Genomic DNA, 23118 nt, shown 5'->3' with positions numbered 1-23118 from the left:
GAAGTACACTTGGAAAATGTAAAAATTGAAAATTTGGAGAAAAACTAATTTTTAGGACTCTTCATTAATGAAAATCTAAAATTTGATTTCCATGTCAACTACTTACGTAAAAGTCTAGCAGCAGGATGTCATGCAGTGAGAGTTGTTGCAAGACAGTTAGGCACTACTATCACAAGATCAGTTTATTTTGCACTAATTGAGTCCTACTTACATTATGGAATTTATTTCTGAGGAAATTGTGCACAATTTTGTTTCAATATGGTATTCTCTCTACAAAAAAGATCCATCAGATATTTATGCAAGGCTAGCTACAGGGATTCATGCCCCCCATTATTTGTGAAGCAAAAAATTCTGACCTTAGTATGTCTTTTTATTTTGGAAACAGTACGTCTTTTCCACAAAAAATGTAAATATCAATTTAATACCACGTCTACTTATAGTACACGTCAGTCTTACTTCATTTCCCTTCCAACACCTACTCTAGCCCTTACACAAAATTCCATTATTTTCAATAGTAAGAAGTTATTTAATCACCTTCCCATTAATTTAAGGCGAACATATAATGAAAAAAAATTCAGAAAGAAAGTAAAAGAATTCCTTGTTGGGAGGCCCTATTATAGTGTGGACGAATTCTATCAAGGCTCTATCGAGTAATTGGCATGTAGCTTTGTGTAAACAAGTTATTGAAATCAACACGAAATGGATATCAATGTTCATTACGTAGCATTGTATATTTACATTTACTCAATATTCATATATTCACGTACTTATATTTGTATCTGTTTGGCTGGGCTTAATATTGTTCTGTCCATATACTCTGTTCTTGTCTCTAAGCATTATTTTATAGTTTATTTGTTAATTGTCCCATATACAAGGTTAACTTTACTAGAATTTGCCAATAAGATGTTCAGATCTTGGGTAATAAAGCATATTTTGATTTTATTTGAACCACAATTTGCGAGGGAGTTTGCGATAACCTCACATTAAATTAAAAGAAAAAAATATCAGAAAAGCCAACACCCTACATCATAGGTAAGCTGATAATTAAAATAAATAGAAAATCAGACTAAGGGTATTATCTTCCAGCAAGTTTTAAAGCTTTGTGTGCTTATGAGACAAAAGTGCAATAGTCCCAACAACAGTGTATGAGCAAATAAAGACTGTCAATAGGCATAGGAATTTATAAGTAAGTGTCTAAATAAACAAACATTTTACTAACCTCTAAAATAGCCCCAAGGACCTCCTAACCTATAAACAGTTTTGATGGCATTAAGAAGACCAGTGGCTTTTTCGCCTTGCTGAGTATTCAATAGGGTTTTACAAACGTCGAGAGGGGTGGTTATGGCAGCCGCTATCCCTCCAGCCAGTGCTCCGCTAACCATGTGTGCCGCGGGGTTGTACACGCGATCTTTGTTGATCCATTTCTGCGAGAGCTCGTATATGACGAAATGTATGCTTTGGAAAGGAACGTTCATAGTCAACTGTGTCGTATAGGATCTGTAAAAGGCTTTGAGTCCCTCTTTTTGGTAGGTACTAACTGCACATTCTAATGCTGTTTTGTACGGCGAGTTCGTCATTTGCATCCTCTGCTTGACAACTGAAAAGTGTTAACTGTTTTTTTCTTTTTCAATACTAATAGACAACAAACACTCACCTTCTGCTGGATTCATAAAACCGTCGTGAATAAGGGTGGCTAAGCAACCGGACGCTCCTGTAAAAGAAAGGCGAGTTTCATATTTGTGGGATAAAATGCTGTCGGTAAATAAACATATTTATTCAACTTCTTCCTTGGGATCCAGAAATAAAAGAAAAAGGGTGTGGTACTACCTAGAAAATGATCCTCTTACAATATTTTGAAAAGATGAAACCGTTTTATTTTTGTGATATCTGCGGTTACTTCATAAAAATTTTAATACTCTATTAAGGACACAAGGTCCTTCAAAACTGTGGAAAAAACGTGAGTACCATAGGGCTGTTCCTGATGCAAAGAACGTTCCTTCAAAACTGTGGAAAAAACGTGAGTACCATAGGTCCGTTCCTGATGCAAAGAAAGTAGGCCAATTTAAGTATAAGCAAGGAGTATTATGAACTACTACACAAAATAATTTGCTAGAAAGACTGGAGGTAACACACAAAACTCCAATGAAATCCTTGACTTTGCTAATGCAGTAGCTATACTCCAATTCACTGATAGCTGTCGAGACAAATAAATCAATGTTTTGAGAGAGTTTGTGTGAATCAACTAGGAAGTTTCGAGACCCTAACATGAAGGTTCGGGCAAAGAAGTAACTGAGAAGGTGGTCCGTCTCAAGGAGTAAAGAACAAGGAACACACAATGATAGTTGCTGTATCTGCATATAACGGAGACATTATTTATCTTTGATTCTCTTTGTTTGAGTTCTCGGTCGTCAATCTTTCATATGGAGTCTTGGTAAGAATAGTCGTCATTGCCTTGTCTAACTCAATGTTTTCTCAAAAGTTTTATTTTAGATCTTGTATGCATGATTCAAAGAGAAGGATTGGTCACAGTCATTAATTTTTTTGTAGATTCAATAGACCAAGGCCTAATACTTTGTCTCTGTTGAAATCGTGATTAGTAAATCACAACCGACTTTTGTTCGCAATTTTACGTATTACGGCTCGAATAATCTAAACAAATAATTCAAATGGAATCTCTCCCAACCTACATACACAGCAGGTTTTGATGAATGCCTTCTGAAAAACATCTATTTTCCTGTTGACTCTTTGTGTAGACGCGGTGACATTTTTTGTGAATACCCATGAATATCTAGTATACATATTTTTGAGAAAGCGATGAGCCACATTTGAATAGCTATCTACCCAATATTTTGCCAACTTGAAGAGTAGGTGATGAACTAGGTGACTAAAAGACTTCATTCAAACTTTTCCAGGAGAGTGACGGTTTGACGAGCAACAATTATTATGTAGAATAGCTACTTAAGCAACACTACCCATCATCTTTTGATTTTAAAAAAACATCTATCTGCCGAGATAAATGATATCAAAAGGTATCCTTTTTGTTTAAGTCCCAACAAAGACATTAGTGGGAAAGGCCAATGATGGGTTCATTCTTAGAGTTACGTCGTGTACTAAACAGTTTGAAGATCTCACTTTTGGTATTACCCTCGTAATTCAATTTGTAGAAATTATTGTTTTGTCACTGAAAGTATACCTACTTGAAAATTGTCTGTCTCGTACATAAATGACAAATCCAAGCAAACGTAAATTTAGAAATCTTCGAATTCGAATAAATACTTTACTTTTCCTGATCAAAGAATGAGATATCTACCGGACATTCAAATTACCAAATGTTAATAAGTTTTCATGTTCTACCGATAATGCGTTCTGTGTTAAGAAGTACAGATATAAAACATATCAATTTAAACAAATTACACAAAAGAGATAATTTTCCTCACATTACGAGTTAAAAATATTATTGAAACATAATTTATTCACCTTGACACTATTATACGTACGAAAAGAAAACCCAGTAAACAATTTACCTTATTGATGATAACAAGTTTGTTTACAAATATTTTACAAGTTTCCCAACAAATCAGAATAAATTGAAGTAATGAATCTTTGAAAATAACTAGAAACAAACAATCTTCTGCTTGTACTAAAGCGCAAATTCCTAATTCAATTCTATTGTATGATGAATGCCAACTGGTACAAAGTTGATCAGATGACACAGTATTCAGATTACTTGTTGGCGGATACTTCGGATATCACCTTAAAAAAACGATACGTGCACTGAAGTAGAATACCAGCGATATGAAAGTGGACCTGCCAACAATTTTAGAATGGAAATCTAGAACAGGTTTGCCCCGAAGAAAAATATAAAGTATGATTAACTGAAATTCAGTGTTTTTAATTAAATCGAAATATATTAAGCACACATACTATTCTTCAGTGATCGGACGAAAACTGGCACTTTTCAAAGTGGTATGGCCGTTGGTATGACAATCTTCAATTTGAAATATTTACATTTTTTAAGTTGATAATGATTCACAAATTCAAGTAAGGCAGGTCGGTCCTGGATTTATGGCCGTGTTAGGAATCACACGTTAAAAGGTAAGACCTCGTTAGTCCTTAGCTCGCGCAAGTTTCTCAACTTCTGAGAGTTGTCGTTCGTATGGGAGCGACAGCTGATAAACGGAAAACATATTTTACAGATTTTTAAACAGATTTTCCGTATAGTGTTAAGCCTAGCTTATACCTTCAACTCGCTCAATTCATAAATTTTATATACACCATAACAAAAATCAGCTATGAATGAGTCCTCTTAAAGTTGAGCCTTCGTCTCTGGCGGCTTAGAGTCTTCAAGCAAAGCTTCTTCTATACAACAGTCAACCTTCGATTCACGGTCATTTTATTCCTATTTCATTTTTTCATGATGACGACATTTTCTGTTTTCATGTGCCGGAATTGAGTATCCAATTTATGGAAAACCTGTATAAACTTAAGACCACTTCTACTTGAACACAAAAAAATCAATATTTTTTTCGACTTCAATTGCACAATTTTGACCAGATATCTGTGATATTGACATAAAGTTTTTCTCTCTATTTATTGTGCTTTGTGAACATGATTTCGTTGAAGAATTTAACAATTTTCAGGCGTTACATGTATATTCGGCTTTAGAAAACTTGGCTAATTAATTACGGTGCATAACATTAACATTTATGCTGAGCCTACTTTTTCATAAGAGCTCAGTAAAGCTTGCCTTTGCATGATATACGGAGAATACGGAGATTATTTAATTGCCGAGTAGCAAAGTTTTTTCTCCTCTTGAAGCACAAGTGCCAGAGGAAGAACTTTTTGTAAGAGGGAAAATTTTGATCATGTTTTTAAAATGGAAATCAGTTCCCTTTTAGATGTTCAATAAGACTTCCAATTTGCAATGATTGAACTTTATATTTAGAATAATGTATGTAAAATATGCAGAAAAATGCAAGAGCATTTTTTTATATAATCGTATGAGGAATAATTTTTATAATGACCTTTATTGACCTCTGAGCCATAGGTCGCGAGATATTCGCGAAAAACTGATTTTCGTGACCTTTTGACCCTTATAACTTTTTTAACCGGCACGATATCAATGTCGATTTTTCACATCTTCATTAAAACGCCATAAAAAAGGTGTATACCAAAATTCAGCTCTGTAGGAATTTTTCCGCAGATAAAACCTTAAATGACCGGACTACTCTACCTCTCTACATCCTTATGAGTTTGACGGTGATGTGATGAAGCGCTACTGTTTAATCTTAATCCATTTCAAATTGAATGCGTTAGTTACCTCATGATTTTCATGCACATTATGATTGCTCATATAATTCAAATTATTATCTTAAGGAGTTATCGCAAAATTAAAACTATAGCTCCAAAAATAAATTCAAGTGGTCTCACAAACCGATGCCACACGCGCGGTGAAGAAAAGTGGCAATTGCGTTGGCTTCGTTGTATATAGTGAATCAAACATATGCTCCTGCTATACGAACGAAACCGGGGCGGTCGCTAGTATTGAATACTTAGGTACACTTGATCAATGCATTATGTTAAATTGTTGGGTAAAAGGCAATTTAGTTTGTACATTTATAACATCTCGTAAGATCAGAAACATCACTAAGAATTAGAGTCTTGAGAACATACTCTAATTCAACCTAAGTCATTTAGTTTTTGCAGGGGACTTTGAACAATACAACTGTAGGTAATAAAAATCCTACAAAAGTTGTGAGGTAATTGAACCCAAAAAATATGATACATTTTACCATTAAAATCACAAAACAACTTTGGCGTAGGTAGTAGAAAACCAAAAACTTTCTCCCCAAAAAAATTAGTTACTCCCAAAAATATAACCCTTTCAAATTAAACTCTGGTGAAATTTATCAGTTTTTTTTTGGCTTAGCATATATTTTATCATCTTATATATTCAAGAAATATTTATGATTCACAATTGATATCTCTTAAATTGCTTATCTATATGATGAATTAATCAGGATTTATATTTTGAGTGCAAAGATAAATCATTTAAAGTATGTACATAGCCAAAAGTTTGACAAGCAAATGATTATTGTGTAAAGAAAGCTCAAGACTGTAATAGAGGCTTTTATTTTTACTTAACAGCGATTGCTTGTGAGTAAAATTTTGAAAGTAATGGAAGAGAAAACATACACAGAAGACAATGAACATACAACACAACGAATGATAGAATTTAAATTATCGAAAAACTTGTGAAGCCAACAAAAAACTACTCTGAGGGCGCCTGAGGTCATATAATACAAAAAGAAACATTCATTCACTGAATTGAAAAATATTTTATATTACTTTTTCATTTCATTTTTAAAATATCGGAAACACTATTGGAGCAGCTTTAGCTACGTACTGAACATGTAAACAATGTGCTCAGGTTCGATGAGGATGAAACCATTCCCGAACTGTAATACTCTTTCAGACGCCCGTTTAACCAATCAATACAACGTTATCGGATGATCTAAATTGATTCTACATTTTTCCATTTTCAGTATTTCGAAAAAATCCCAAGTCTAGTTTCATCTGCAGGTCTCAACAATTTCATTTCATTGTATGTCTGTTCTCCAAAACGTGGGAATGCAATCTAGTTACATAATAGCCCAGTCGAATTAGGATTTGACTACGCAAACATTTTTAATTGCAACTTTGTTTATCACAAACTTTCTCATGAAATTGAAAATAAACGTGATAATACCATGATAAGATTTCACCCCCTCCGTTTCTCGGGTATAAATCGAAAAATATCGATCCTACGTAAAAGTTGATGAGGACCAAAATTTCAGGAAATACAACTTTTTTCATTACAATTTTTCTCGTAAAATTGAAAATGAACGAGTTTCTCAATGAAACAAAATACCCTCTCTGTTCGGGTATAAATCGAAAAATATCGATCCTAGGAAAAATGATAGTAATCAAAATTGTAGGAAATTTAATTCAAAACAACTATTTTTCGTGAAAAATTGAAAATAAACGAGTTATTCAATAAATAAAAATCAAACCTTTATTTCAAGACGGCGGATGACGCAACGGGTCTGGTACCCCGGAAACATAAATTTAGTCTGACATTGCCCCCCCCCTTCCAAATAATCCCGAAAGAAAATTGCCAATAAAAATTTGTGTGTTGCTGGTCCCTTTTTTGAGATAATTTGACCGAACTATAATCGTTGAAATCGGGTAATGGCCTAGTAACAAAACTGTATTGCTCCACACTATACTCTTCTGATTATATCGTAGCATACTCTTCAAAACGAATTTCAAAAGGCTTTTCGGTATGACAACCATATTTTACGTCGCAGTCCTCGGAGCTTATTATTTCATAAATCCTAGCCTCTGATTCTATCATTCGGGTTGTTCATTACTACCATCTATGTTCAGTTTTGTGAAAATGGGAACTAACCCATTGGCATAGCTTGGTTTGAAAAATCGAGGATTTACGAAAGCATTTCCTAAATTTACGGTTTCCTAGTCAACTAGACTATGTTTGAATGATAACTGTTACTTATGTCTATGACTCGTACAACATTTTTCATATTATATATTATTATTTTAAATAGGAACTTTTTACTTGTCCAATATTCCACTATTCCTGGTAGTTCCAACTGATTAGGTGTAAATTAATGACTCCACTACTAAAAATAATGAACCCATAACGGATATTCACCAGTAGTGTCTACAGAAATTAGCTACTCAGACTTCAACATATGAAAATTTTCCAGGTTGATCTTTTGTTACATCTACATCACCAGAAGTTAGGATATTACGATATTTACGATTTGCTTTATGAATTGGTAAATTTTAAAAACAAAAGTCAGAATTGATTTGCAAGTCATGTGTCAAGTTCACAATCACCTCATTACCTCTGCAACATATCATTATTGTCCAAGTAATTGTATAATGTCACGAATGAATATTAGAATCGACACTTAAATTATTACTCTGAATGAGTACTTATGTATAAATCTGCTTTTCCACCATCAGTGGGTTGAAAAACTGAATTAGAAATGAGTTTTTCCCGTTAACCAGCTGTCGTTACCCGTATGAAAAACTACTACGAGCTAAAGAATAACGGGGTTTTACCATATAACGTGTGATTCCTAACTGGGCCTTTCAAGAACTGGTTTTCCATCAAATGATAGCCCTCAAATATCGACAGAATCTCACCTCCTCTTCTCATCGATGTTATAAACGTATTAATTGATTTTTTAAATTTTTTTGAGGTATAGGATGAGTCAAATATGACTGTAATAATGTTTCGGAAAACTGAAGCCATATTTCCGTATTTTTTAATCAAGTTCATTGTACCACAGTAGTAAACAAAAAGTGAGGCATTAAAACTGCAGATCTTCTCGGCTAACAAACTCAGAAAATAACTGTGACACAGTTATCACCACCCGTGGAAGTTTACACTTCTACCATACACTTCACATCTATGTACATACTGGAACTGACTTTGATTTTTTTAAGGACAATACACAAGCACTATAAAAAATTCTTAAGGGGCTCTAAGAGCGGTGCCTATGCGAAAGTATCGATTCTCATTGGGTTTGAATCGCTGGAGATTAACTCGTTTGGGAAAGAAGTTCTCAGGAAGTTTATTACAGATAGACGCAGTTCTTCAAATGAAAGAGTTTTTAAACAGTGAAGTTCGAGGTGTACTGAGTTGAACCTCAAAACGATGAGCAGCCACAGTCCTTCGCGTATTTCTGCGTATGTACCGCTCTTGGTGGAATCAAATGTGCCAAGTCACTTGAACACCTCCAGTGAAAGTATCTATAAAAGAGCGACAAATCTCCAACTTTTCTTCAAAGTTCCAGACTATCAAGATTGCAAGTGATGTTGGTCTCTTCAATTAGGCGGATGGCTCTTTTCTGGATGGAATCCAGCAGCTTCAGGGTATGCTTAAATGTGAACAATACTCCAAAGGAGGTCTGATCTGAGCTTTATAAATAATCAATACATGTATTGCGTCATTTGCATTAGGTGGAGAGTAGGTGGATACAATTCTGTATCCCGGAGATATAAAACACCATGTCACATTTACTACATTTCACAAGAGAACCATTATAAGATATGGAACGTGTTGTATTCTTCTTAGAAGGCTAAGTTTTGTACCGGACTGGGAACAAAATCCCATTTTGAATTCAAATCGACACGGAATTGTTTTTTTCTGAATGTTATGTTTTCAAATTATTTATGATCACCATTCTTTATAATATTCTTATTGCTTCATTGCTAAGTCTCGACGGATAAGAAAGAAATCTGCTGATATCAAGGATTCCACAGTTTTCGCAGAGTTATGACGACTAGGGAGTGTAGTTTTTTTATATATGTATTACTCTTATTATTCGGTTCTGTACCGCTTCCAGTTTTTAAGCAGCAACAACTCTCCAACCGAGATGGGGAATGTTCCTCCTGACGAAAATCAAGTACTCTAAAACAACGCATTTTAAACTTATCATTTCAACCTCTTTCTTTAAAAAATTATTTAAATACTTATAAAAGAGGAATGAAATAATGCATTCAACATTTAAAGGAATTTGTTTCTATTTAACCATTTGGCAACATCGGCTATAGCTAGTAACGGACAATGAATCTGTTACCTGAATGAGACAAACAAAGATGACATATTTTAGAGGCGTGCTGTTCTGTTTACTTATGTTCCGAGACATTCTGTGACATATGAACATTTTGTGCACCTAACCTATCTATCTCTATATAAATAAATAACAAAACAACTGTTGTTTATGTGGCTTGTGGAGATGGTATTGAACTATAATTTATATTTTGTCTTAATTGTTGATTTATAAAGATAATTTTCCTTTTTTAAAGAAGAATATCTAGGTACGTATAAATTATTTCAACTTGATATAGGCACTGTTGCCAATATGTGAATTAGAAACAAATCCCTTTAAAAATTAAAACGCAACATTTGAATTATCAATTTGAATACTTTTCGAAGTGAATTTGAAAAACTCATGAATTAAACTCAACTTTATTTTGTTCAAACTTGCATTTGCTGTAATAACCCAAATTGAGGAACATTCCCCATTCAATCCAGGAATTTAATTTTATGTATGCGACTCTTAAGTGTCGATTTCACAGTATTCAAAACTAGATTCCAAAAACAAAGCGTTGTTCTTCATTTAACACCAGACCAGTCTGCCATGGTACGGGAGGCAATAGGAATCCACAACACACGAATAATTTCAACAGAAAAGAAGCTGTGAATTTAACCAAATATGAAATCCCATTTTAAGAAGTTCAAGAATAGAGAACAGCATGACGGGAGGTAACAAAAGGGTCGACGAATGCTATTGACAATTTACCTAATTCAGGTCAGGTATTATCACATCAGACTACCTGAATATTACAGGAGTTTTTTTTTTCCCAACACCAAATCGTTATTTTTAACACCTCGACACGTGTTTCGATCACCAAGTGATCATCTTCGAGGTGTTAAAAATAACGATTTGGTGTTGGGGAAAAACTCTAGTAATATTCATTACTACACCAAAGGTTCCAAACAGTGCATCATAAGACTACCTGAGTCAATATGAATGGCTTTACGCAATTTACTCTAGATACAGGTATTATCACACGAGACTACCTGAGTCAATATAAACACACTTTACGCAATTTACCTACCTAATCCAGGTATTAGTACATCAAACTACCTGAGTCAACGTAAGCACGCTTTAAGCAATTTACCTAATCCAGATACAGGTATTAGCACACCAAAATACCTGAGTTAACATAAATACCCTTCACGCAGCCGTAATATCCAGTCATCAGAGATAAACTCAGGATCTGTCTGTTTAAAAATAATCGGTTGGTATTTTGACGTTTTTGGTTCACTAGTTTTCAAGGAACCGTGTTCTATATTTAACCGGTTTTTAGTAGAAACAATATAGCGGTGATTTTAAAAACACCAAAACACATTTCTCGTTACTTTTGGAACATATCTCAAATGAGAATTATCACTGAGTTTCATTTCATAAGTGGAATTTTTCGTTACTTCGGAACCAGCTTGACAGGGACTGATATTTAAGAATTAACCAATCATGGGAAGTGGCTGCTGGTTGTAGATGATACTGAGAAATGGCATCTAAAAATTACAATTTTGCCGGTTCCTGAAACACAAATGGTCATCTGGAAACCAAACCAAGAGATAATTTGTATCGTTTCTTTCAATATTTTCAAACTCAAATTTTATCTTATTTGGGAAACAACTAATCAATGGCAGTTTTACTAATTTTACAGAACGACATAGATAAGAAACACATTCAAAAAATGTCAGCGATAAGATACCAGTGGTCCCACTTTCTAATCAGAACGCTCCTAGCAGTATGTAGTAATGATAAGTGTTGTTCAAAACTAAAGGATCGTTATCTGAAATTGTTGAGATCGGTATGTGACACGAGACTTTTAGATCACTAATATGGGAACTAAGAACAACGATAATACTTCCATTCCAAGAAGACACTCTTTAATAAACTATTTTTTAAAGATTTCTGGACATTCCCGCAAATTTTTATCCATTGATATATAGCCATCCTGTTTGATATACTAGATTGGAGTTTAGGAATTGATTTAAATACTCTAATGCTGACCTCACCATGGTTGGAGGGGCTCTACAGGTGAATAGCAGAAGCTGGATTGTGATGGCAATTCTGGATAGGTTGCTGTAGTCCCAACTTGTCACAATCCCTTTAAGTAAAAATTACCCATATTCCTGGCTCATGTTCTATTCATGAATCGTTATTGAAATAATTCAGAAAAAACGTTTTTAAATTTTGTTTGACAATCATCATATTAAGTTGCCGAAGGCTTCACAGAAAACGACTCAGGCGAAGTTCTCTGGCTTTCAGAGACAGGCTTGTCTGGCTATCAGTGGTGCCATCAGTACCACACCGTCAGCGGCTATGGAGATCCTTCTAGATCTACCTCATCTTCACATTTTTTTGGAAAGAGAGGCTAGATGCACTGCATGGAGAGGAGACTGCATGGACTGCATGGAGAGGCTGCATATAGACTTTGTGCACATTGCCAATTGCACACATCAATATAATAGCAGGAGAGCCCACGATGCAAAATGGGGATTTACTCGAGCGTCATTGAGACATATTAGGTTGCAAAGCTTAGATGGTAAGAAGAAAAAATGTTATATAATATATACCTTTTCATCGGTGGGGAAAGCGGCTATAGATTTTTAAATATGTAAAAAAATACTGTTGTATGGACATACTAGGGCGCGTCAGATATTGATAGCATCAATGTCCTACGTATTTTCAATAATAATGGTATGTTAATCTGATCGTTTGCATGATGTGGGTGGTTGTACGTAAGGGTTAAAAGTGAAAAAAAAAAAATAATCGAACGCGTCAGATTTTCTAAGGGGGTGTTGAGTGCAACATTCAATAATTTGGCGATTTCGATCTGACGCAAACTCGCGGCCATTATTATAAAATGCAAAAAGAATTCGCCATTTTGAAATACTCAAGCGCGTCAGATTAAGATATATATGGTTCATCTTTATGTTTTAGACGTGCTGTCTTATAATCTGACGATTATCTAGAGGGGTTCGCTTAATCTGACAAAAACAATATTTAAAAAAAATGTTCAATTCATTGAACTTAATTGATTGAAAAGCTCAGGAAATAGCATGCAAATAAATAAGTATATGTTTTTTAAGTAGAATACTTGTATTTATAAGAAAATAATTTTAAAAAAATGCTCAAACGAATTTAATTTTTTATAATCAATTGATTAATTAATGATGAAAAGAGAATCACTTTTATTTGTAACTAACGTAACTGCAGTTTCGTCCTATAAGGACATTCTCAAACTTATATATTGTATAAGTTTGAAAATGTCGTTCGAGAATGTCGAAATGACGTTATTTTTTCACAACTTTGCTGCCCTCCCCGTTCTTTAAGTCACTCTCAAATTGTCAGATCACTGGAATATACACTTTTTAGCAGGTAATTAACTCACCCTACCTCAATCTGACGCGCTCAAGAATTTCTGATGATCAATTTTTTTTTACTAATCTGATCCTTTATCCCTCACAGGCGGCTTTATATATGGGGCTCATATTTGGTGGAGGTACTTAACGGGTACAAGGTATCCCCCTGTATATTAATCTGCCGCGCTTTAGTAAATCCCAAAATCCCCGCTTGGACTCCCTTATTATAATGCAGAGTACAACAGACTGCTGGTTGACACTGGAAGTCAATATTTTGGGAATGACCTCCGACTTTATGCCTAAAACTGTCAACTACAAACTGCCTTATAAAGTACTGTTCCCGAGTAGAGAGGACTGGATCCTCTGGGAGAAGGAGTTATTAGGAGCAGATAGTTGTTGGTTCACAGATAAACTTTCAGATTCTGCGGAGAGATTGGAAGAATCCAATCTCATACACAAGTCAATAAAAATATTCTCGGGCAGTCAAGCGGCGTTGGAAGCTCTTGGCTCCTACCGAACAACATCTAAATTTGTATCAAATTGCCAAAAACGACTCTCTTCTATAGAAAGACTTAACATATTGTCTCTGGTCTGATCTCCTGGCCATACTGCTCTGTAAGGCAATGAAGCTGCAGACTCCCTTGTAAAGGAGGCTGTTGCAAGCAGCTTCATCGGACCAGAACCTGTCGTTGGCATTGCTTTAGGCTTTTCCAAACAAATATTGCTGGATGGCAAGAAGATTTATGGCAGAATCTTCCAGGATTGGCTCACTCCAAGGCGTTTATTAACCCTTCGAAGCTTGATACCTAACAGTTGTTGGACTACAGTGAACAGATGGACAGTGACTACAAGTCACTGTCATCTGAATCATCATATGCAGAGATTCAAACTGTCAGAAGACAGTCTGTATCGCCTACGTTTGAAAAATGATGAAACAGCTGAGCACATACTTTGTGCCTGCCCTGCTGGAGACCGAATCAGGTTTTTAGAGTTTGGCAGAGCCGTACTCCTACCATCTGACCTGAAAGATCATTCACCATACAAACTAATCGGCTTCGGTAAGAAGCTGGGTTTATAGGTGAGCCACAATAAACCCTTGTGGGTTGCGGTTGACCTAACCTAACCTAACTTTGACCTAACCTAACCTAACAATTAAATTTAGTTTTTGGTTCAACTCTGATAAGAAATCAACTTATCAATCAAAAAAGTATTTGGATTTGGTTATTCATATTTTTTCAACTTCTATATCGAGTTTACGCCTTTTTGAATAATTTTGAAATGTACGATTGTGCCGATGATTCGGAATATTGTGGAAGTGGTTTCCATACCTCTAATGACAGGATTTTCATTTTACAAAAAAAAAAAAAAACTTCGAATTGTTTCGCCAAGATTTCAGCAAATATATTACTGTTTATGATTAACCTTGTATATACTAAACCATAAATCTGAAAAAGAAGTGTTTTTTCGAATTCATTTCGTGTATCAATTTCAAGTCGATACAGCCTGTTCACAAATAATTTTTCAAGATAAGCACAAAACATTCTGGTTAACAATTTATCTGTAATCGGTCAATGAACAATCTTCACCTCAACTATCGATTTTATGAAACGGAAAATGCATTCTTTGTTTTCTTCCAAGTGCGTTGGCACAAGATGAAATACATCATTTATTACTAGAACCAAGTCAGAGATTATTATCAGATTATTTAAAAATTGGGTTCAATTACAACCGAATGAATAAAACTGATAAAGATGCAAGATATGATCAAATGACTGTTTTCACCAAGTGAAGATATCATAATGTGCAAACTTCTGATAATTATCCTTTTGATAATTATTGGGTTTATCAAAGATGCTAGAGCAAGCTATAAAATAAGTTTTTCTTTATATTTCAATTATATGTTTAGATATATCAAGGATAACTCGTTTTTAAAAACTATGCTGGATATTTTGTTAAAATTAACAGCATTAGCTGTCTGAAAATATTAACTTATACCGTTTTATTATTATTATATAAATTATCGATTGGATTAATAAACTTTATATCACAAATAGACCAATTTATGAATTGTCATTATACAGATAATACTCGGGAATTCATTTGAATTTCATAAATATTGCGATAAAGATTAATCAAACAACATTTTATTACAACAATATTCACAATGTCAACGGTAGATTAGAAGTATATTTTCAAGCATAGCCAAAAAATATTACTGGAATTTTTTCCCAACACCAAAACGTTATTTTTAACACCTTGACACGTGTTTCGATCACCAAGTGATCATCTTCAAAGAGGAAGATTTAATCTTCCTCTTTCTTCAAGGTGTTAATAATAATGATTTGGTGTTGGGAAAAAACTCCAGTAATATTCATTACTACACCAAACAGTGTATCATAAATAGCCAAAAAAGTAAAAATTTGTCGTGGGGGAATGAGTAGATTTAAATATATATTAACTACCTAACCTAATATTATATAGCAGAATTACATTATTTTCTCTAGAAAAAATTAATAATAATATATTTTATAGTTCTTGGCTTCGTATGGGATGTACATGGACGAACAAGAACGAAAATCAGACAAAACATTGAGACATGGACTTTGAAGACTACGGACTCTCCCAGACCTCCACCATGCTAACATATATGGGTTCCGAGTACAAATTGGTGGTATACAGATAATATGTCACAGACCCAGGCAAAAAATTTGAAAATTATTGCGATTACTGAAGAAGCCAATTATAAACAGCTCAATATCAACAAGGCGCCTGTCTGGCCCTGATGAAGTGCCCGTCATCGTACTTAAAAAATGCGCAAATGAGCTCGCGCCAGTATTTTGCAGACTTTTCAACCTGTCTAACGAGAAAGTGGTTTTTCCTTCTTGTTGGAAGATTGCTCGTGTTCAGCCTATTTCCAAAAAGGGGCAAAAAACATCTTCCAAATAACTATAGACCAGTTGCTTTGCTATCAGTAATATCAAAAATCACGGAGACAGCCGTAAACCACCATATCCTCAAATATTTGGAAGGCTTCAACATCTTGAGCGATCATCAACAATGGCTTTCGGAAACAAAGATCAACAGGCTACTTTCTATCGTCTGTCACCCATATTTGGAATAACGAAATCGAGAAACATGGAGAATCAAGAGCTGTTGCGCTTGATATTTCTAATACTTTCTCCATCAACTTGTCTCGTCATTCCATTTGGATTCCAGGACGTCGGCTGCAGATGCACATCTTCACCGGTAGCAGGAGGTTGCATATCTTAATGAGGATCTAGAAGTGATTTCGAAATGGGGTGAAAGTAACCAGGTTCAATTCAAGGCCACAAAAACCCAGGCATCGGTTTTCTCCAAGAAGATAAATGTCTCCGAACCGGATATACTGTCAGGTCAGACAATTACGCTTTCTGCTTCTTCGATAAGTTCGTTGGAGGTTAATATGGACACCAATATATCTTGACGCAATCATGTCGCTGGACCTCCTAAGGTTGCCTCTCAAAAGCTTGGAACACTGTTCCGCTCCAAAAACCTGTACACACCTCAGCAACTTTTGATGCTTTATAAAGGTCAGATCAGACCTTTGGAGTATTGTTCTCATGTATGGAACTCTGCCCCCAAACATTCCCTGAACTTTCTGGATTCCATTCACAAAAGAGACATCCGTCTGTTTGGAGACACGAACATCACGTGCAACCATGATAGTCTGGAACATCGAAGAAAGGTTGGAGATTTGTCTCTCTTCTATAGATACTTTTACGGGAAGTGTTCAAGTGTCTTGGCACATTTGATTCCACCAAGACCGGTACATGTGAGAAATACGCGTCGGACTGTGACTGCTCATCGTTTCGAGGTTCAACTCAGTACACCTCGAACTACACTATTTGAGAACTATTTCATCTGGAGAACTGCTTTTTTGTGAAAGTAACTTCCTGAGAACGTTTTTCTAAATGGATTTAATCTGCAGCCATTCAAATCCAATGTGAATCGCTACTTTCGCATAGGTACCGCTCTGAGGGCGCCTTAAGGATTTTCCTGTAGTGCTTGTGGATTGTCCTTAAAAAAACAATGAAACTAACGTGACCAAATTTTCCGATGATAGCCATAAACCTTTGCCATCCTCAGATCAGGTAAAGTGTAGTCCAAGTAGATTGCCATGATGGCACTTTGAACGGCTCAGCCGAACGCTAGAGACTAGTTTCTGAGGAACTTAGTCTATGTATCCATCGGTATAAAGCGAAATTAAGAGTGCTATATCACAGTCAGTACTCTAGTACCCTGATGATATTGCTGTTGCCTTGTTGAACATAACCTTCGGGAGGGTTAATATTTCTATGAGGTACGCTTTATACGCTATCAAATACCTAACTTCAAATATTTTCCTTCTTGGTCCACAATTTTAAATATTTCAATGAATTGAATAGTGTGTTGGCATATTTTAGTGAGGCGCTAAACTAAATGTTTTACCAAACCAAATAAAAATTCGCAAATTTTAAATTGACAGAAAATTTCTCAAAATTATCTGGAGAAAGACTCTTATTTGAACTTTCAACTATTCATCACTGACTTTCTAATAGAAAAAACCTTTGTCAAGTCACAAAAAAATTATTTTCTTCAACTGATTCCGAAATTGCTTTCGTATTTTGCTTCATCAAACAGTCACCTACATATAATTTATTGATATGTCGACTGTTGTGAAATTGGCCGCGGTGGTAGTGCGCCCGACTCACGATCGGAATGCCGTGGGTTCGATTCCCGCCCCGACCAGATACTTTTCTTGAGATAATTTATCTGGTTGAAACTGGGATGATTCTGCAACCGTGTTAGGAATCACACGTTAAAAGGTAAGACCTCATTAGTCCTTAGCTTGCACAAGTTTCTCAACTTCTGAGAGTTGTCGTTCGTATGGGGGCGGCAGCTGATTAACGGAAAAACAGATTTTAAAAAGAATTGCAGAAAATTGCAGTTCCAGAAGCTTTTATTTCTTGCTGTCAATAACAGTAGCCACATCTGTTTTTAGCAGTTCAGCGCACTAATTGGTCGCCTAGGTTGTTCTCCAAATCGTCTTCGTGAGCACTGACCATACTGAGCGCACTGACCATACTGAGCACACTGACCACACTGATTAACGAAAAAACAGATTTTAAAAAGATTTGCACAGATATACATTACTTTATTTTATATAAAGTTCAATTTGAGTTCATGAAATAAGTAGAGAGTTGATCTACGATCATAAACATTTCTCTATAATTCACCTTTTATTGCTCTCTAATAAAGATTTCAAATTGAACAGATCAAAGATTTATAAAATTTATGAGTATGGTATGAATATGCTATATACTTGTAAACGCTCTAGCAAATTGAACTTTCTTTGGAGTATTGTTCACATCTAAATCACATCTTACAGGTTGCTGGATTTTATCTACAAAAAACCATTTATCTGATTAAAGACCCAAATATAAACAAAAAATTAACCACTATTGAATGGAAACATATTCAAAGATTTCAAGAAGTGTAGAGTGACATTTCTCAGAAACAATACAGATACAGACAAAAACAGGAGTTATAAAAGCCATACTAATTGGTTTTACTTGCTTAACAAGCGTAAAAATGATATTAGTTCGACAAATTGAATTATCAGCCGCCGTTCAACAATATAAAGTTACCAACTGATTTGAACTACCTTGTATGTTACCTTGACGAAACACACTCTACAGGGTGTAACTAAATGAATGTAAAATATTCAAGGAGGTGATTCCTCATCGAAAAAAAGATAGGATCTTTCATATAAAGAAATTTCATTGGAGCATCCCTTGTTAAGATGCATCCCCTTAAAGGGGGTACATAAAATTTGTATAGCAATTTTTTTCACAAGCACTAAAAAAGTAACAATATTGAAATTAACCTGACGTTTTGTACTACCAAAAAGACATTTAGCCAGAAATTTATTTGGTTTACCCCATGGTTGTGAGGGGTGGAAAACACAACCCCTAAAATTTATTTCCAATATAACTTTTTGTCTTATTAGAAGTTTTAATCTTCCTCTTTGAAGATGATCACTTGGTGATCGAAACACGTGTCGATGTGTTAAAAATAACGATTTGGTGTTGGGAAAAAACTCCAGTAAAATTTATTATTTGTTTACTATTTAAAAATGTATTTCTGATAGCCTGTTTCATTCTAAACAAAAACTTTCTCTTGGGTTTTTTGCCCAAAATAAACCAGTTCGCATCAAAAAATTATTTTGGGAACGACTACAGAGATAATAAGTCAGCGTTTTTAATGTGGAATTATTTTCTCAGACGTTCTCAGAGAATATTGGTTAATGATTCAGGTGTCTATACTGGGCCCATTACTTTTCATTATATATACTGCAGATATTTTAAATGGAATAGAACTTTGTAAAGTTCAAGCTTTTGCAGATGATACACAGCTTTATCTCAGTTTTCGTACTGAAAATTTCGAAACTGCAGAAGAAATCATGAACAATGAATTGAATAAAATCAAGACATTATCAGAAGAACACTACTTGAAACTTAATTCAGAAAAATCCAAAGTATTTTATTTCGGTAGTAAAAATAATATGAACTTCTGGAAAAATAGTTTTAATCTTCAAATTGATGATACTCCACTGGAAATCTGTGACTCTGCCAGAAATGTTGGTTTAGTATTAGATACAGACATGCGTTTTTTTCAGAACATAAAAAATCTTATTGGTAAATCTTTCGCATCCTTGAAACTTATTTACAGTAATCGTCATATTCTTAGTTTCAAAATGAAGCGAACGTTGTGTGAATCACTTGTCCTGAGCCACTTCAACTATTGTGATTTTTTTTATGGACCATGCCTGACAGAAGTCGATAAGGATAGAATACAAAAAGTGCAAAATAGCTGCACAAGACTGATTTATGGTATTAGAAAATATGAACATATTTCACATAAAATTGTAGAATGCAACTGGCTCAATAAGTACAATAGAAGGCAGCTCCACATGGGTACCTTTACTCACAAACTTTTAAATGATCCTAACCCGCCTGCATTGATCAATAAATTCATTCCTCAAAATACATTTACATTTACAAAATATCAGACACAAATCTACCTTGACCATGCCTCAGCACAAAACTGCATTTTTTCAGAGGTGTTTTGTCTTCAATGCCATCCAAATGTATGGCATTGATGAATTCAAATTATATAATATAAATAAGGCTGTGTCCCTCTGTTGGTTAAGTAGAATAGCATTGAGCTAGACTTCGCCAACAGTCTATGAATTACCCAATCATGTACTGTTCTCGAATGACAATAAAAGGCGTTTATTATTATATTATTATTATACATCCTCATAAATGCGAAAATACAAAACTAATCTATCTATTAGGTCGCTATTAGCGATAGTGACAATTGAATTGGTATGACGCTACCAGTTTGTGAATTTTCGGAATTGAATTAATACTAATTGTGTGTTGTTGTTCTGTTCTTAATTTGTTACTTTAATAATTCACTTGTTATTAAAATGGCATACACAAATAAGGAAATGGCTGATATGCATAACGTTTATGGTCTGTCGCAAGGGAATAGGTTAGAAGTTTCTAGAAGATATGCTGAAATGTATCCTCAATGGTAGCATCCTTCACATAGAATATTTGCTCGACTTCATCAACGATTATGAGAATATGGTTCATTCGACAAAAGAACGCAGGATTGTGGTCGCCATCGAGAAGTACGAACACCACAGATTGAGAAAGCAGTACTTAATTTGATTGAAGAACAACCTACTACCTATTTCTAAAAAGATTGCTTTCCAGCTGAATGTTGATATAATATGACGGTATTTCGAATTTTAGAGGAACAGCTCTCATAACCTTACCATCTGCAACGAGTACAGGCACTGTTACCGCGAGACTTTCCGAACCGTTTCGAATTTTGCAATTGGATGTTGTAAATGATTAGAAGAAATTGTGACTATATGTCGAAATTAACCATCAAGAACAGTTTTCTCTTAACGTGTGGCTCGGAGTTATTAGGGATGATTTAATTGGGCCTCATTTTCTACCTCCTCGATTAAATGGTGAGGCACACGTTCAATTTTTTAGAGAAGTGCATGCTGGAGGAAGTTCTTTGGGCGTCAGAAGGGATATGTTTTTTATGCATGATGGGGCTCCCGCCCAATTTGGTCAAGTAGCACGTCAGCATTTAACTGAAACATATGCAAATCAGTGGATAGGGGGGCCACAGAACTGGCCCGCTCGATCCCCGGATCTCAATCCTGTCGATTTCTCTATTTGGGGCCATTTACAGCATTTGGTTTATCGTACTCCTGTTTGCGATGTAGAGGACTCAAGAAAACGCATCATCGATGCGTGCAGGGTAATCAGAAAGACTCCAGGAATATTTGAGCGAATACGTGGGTCAATGCGCCGACGTCTAGACGCATGCGTAATGTCTGAAGGTAGACATATTGAACATTTACTATGTTTCTACATGTTGTGTGTTTTGTTATTAATAAATTAGTTTTGTTTATTATTTTTTAATGCAGGTACTAACTACAAAATAACAATAAATCCAGTTCGCATTTATGACGATGTATCTCTATAGTTGTTCGTAAAATAATTTTTTACTGTGAACTGGTTTATTTTGGGCAAAAAACCCAAGAGACATTTTTTGTTTAGAATGAAACAGGATATCGGAAATACATTTTTAAATGGTAAACAAATAATAAGACAAAAAGTTACATTGGAAATAAATTTTAGGGGTTGCGTTTCCACCCCTTACATCCATGGAGTAAACCAAATAAATTACTGGCTAAGTGTCTTTTTGGTAGTACAAAACGTCAGGTTAATTTCAATATTGTAACTTTTTTAGTGCTTGTGAAAAAAATTGTTATACAAATTTTATGTACCCTCTTTAAGGGGCTGTATCTTAACAAGGGATGCTCCAATGAAGTTTCTTTATATGAAAGATCATATCTTTTTTTCGATGAGGAATCACCTCCTTAAATGTTTTACACTTATTCAGTTACACCCTGTATAATTCAATGAAGCGCTCGGTTCATGTTAGTAGATGTATAATAAACATGCCTCCAAATAAAGAAAAACGACTGATGATATTGAACTGGGTGCGAGAAAGTCTAAGATGGGGTTTTTCTTCTTGTTGGAAGATTGCTCGCGTTCAGCCTATTTCCAAAAAAGGCAAGAACAATCTTCCGAATAACTATAGACCAGTCGCTTTGCTATCAGTAATATGAAAAATCATGGAGTACGCACCGACCTTTGTAGAAGAGTGAAATAATGATTATGGATATGTAATTATAGAAACCTCAAATATACCGAAATGAATCCCTTGAAAACACGTACTTTGATCAACACCGAATAAACAAACTGAAAGCGAGAAATCGCTACCAACACATAGCACAGCCATGCAAATCAAAAGTTGATGAATAGGTCGTTTGTACAGGGTAACATTAAAAAATCCAAAGTCGATTATTTAATAGGTTGTTTCAAAAGTTTTGTTCGGTTTTTGTAGCTTCACATCTCAATAAATATTCATTCTAATGTTTCGTGGTATATACTGATCGATAAAGAATTTTATATTCAATACAATGATGCTATTATTTTTCTCTCCAAATTTTAGATTTTAGCCCCGAAGTGGTCGACCTAAAGCAATCCAGGACGAGGATTTGAAGACCCTACTGAAGATGGTGCTTGAGATGGCGAAAGAACTAGGCGTCAGCTCCCATGTGTTTTTTGATGGTTTAAAACGTATTGGAAAAGTCAGAAATTGTCACGTTTCGAGGTATGTTCTTCTTTGCGTTTGCGCAACCAAAACGATCCTTGATTCTTTTCTGATAATTTTATTTTAATATAGAAAAAATTACGAGGTGAATTTTCATTATTCTCAAAAAATATTTATTCACCCATCAATTGCTTTTTTGTCCCCTTCAAAGTGCCCCCCCTCATCAGATATAAAATACCTGTGCCAATCCTTGAAGCAGTTTTGATATACACATTTTGGTATGTTCTTGAGTTCTCTAAGCGATTCAGTTTCTATCTCCTCAATCGTCACAAAATGCCGTCATTTCAAATCTGGTGAATACGGTGGCT

At 34.9% G+C, this 23118-nt stretch overlaps 1 protein-coding gene across 2 annotated transcripts in view; it reads right to left on the bottom strand.

The window, feature by feature from the left end:
- The window catches only part of mfrn (mitochondrial iron transporter mitoferrin), a 41074-nt gene that overhangs the window by 9196 nt on the left and 8760 nt on the right, over positions 1 to 23118 (bottom strand). For both annotated transcript variants that reach the window (XM_023163499.2, XM_074172598.1), the window contains exons 3-4: positions 1655 to 1711; positions 1220 to 1597 (exon numbers count right to left, since the gene is read on the bottom strand). In XM_023163499.2, coding sequence (XP_023019267.1) covers positions 1220 to 1597; positions 1655 to 1711 — 435 coding nt within the window. The remainder of the gene's footprint in view (positions 1 to 1219; positions 1598 to 1654; positions 1712 to 23118) is intronic.

This window comes from Leptinotarsa decemlineata, unplaced genomic scaffold (genome assembly GCF_025532065.1).
Source record: "Leptinotarsa decemlineata unplaced genomic scaffold, Ldec_3_MD MMD2_tig00000133_RagTag_RagTag, whole genome shotgun sequence".
Classification (NCBI taxonomy): domain Eukaryota; kingdom Metazoa; phylum Arthropoda; class Insecta; order Coleoptera; family Chrysomelidae; genus Leptinotarsa; species Leptinotarsa decemlineata.
Note: the sequence above shows the minus strand (reverse complement) of the source record. Positions and strands in the feature narration are given on the sequence as shown.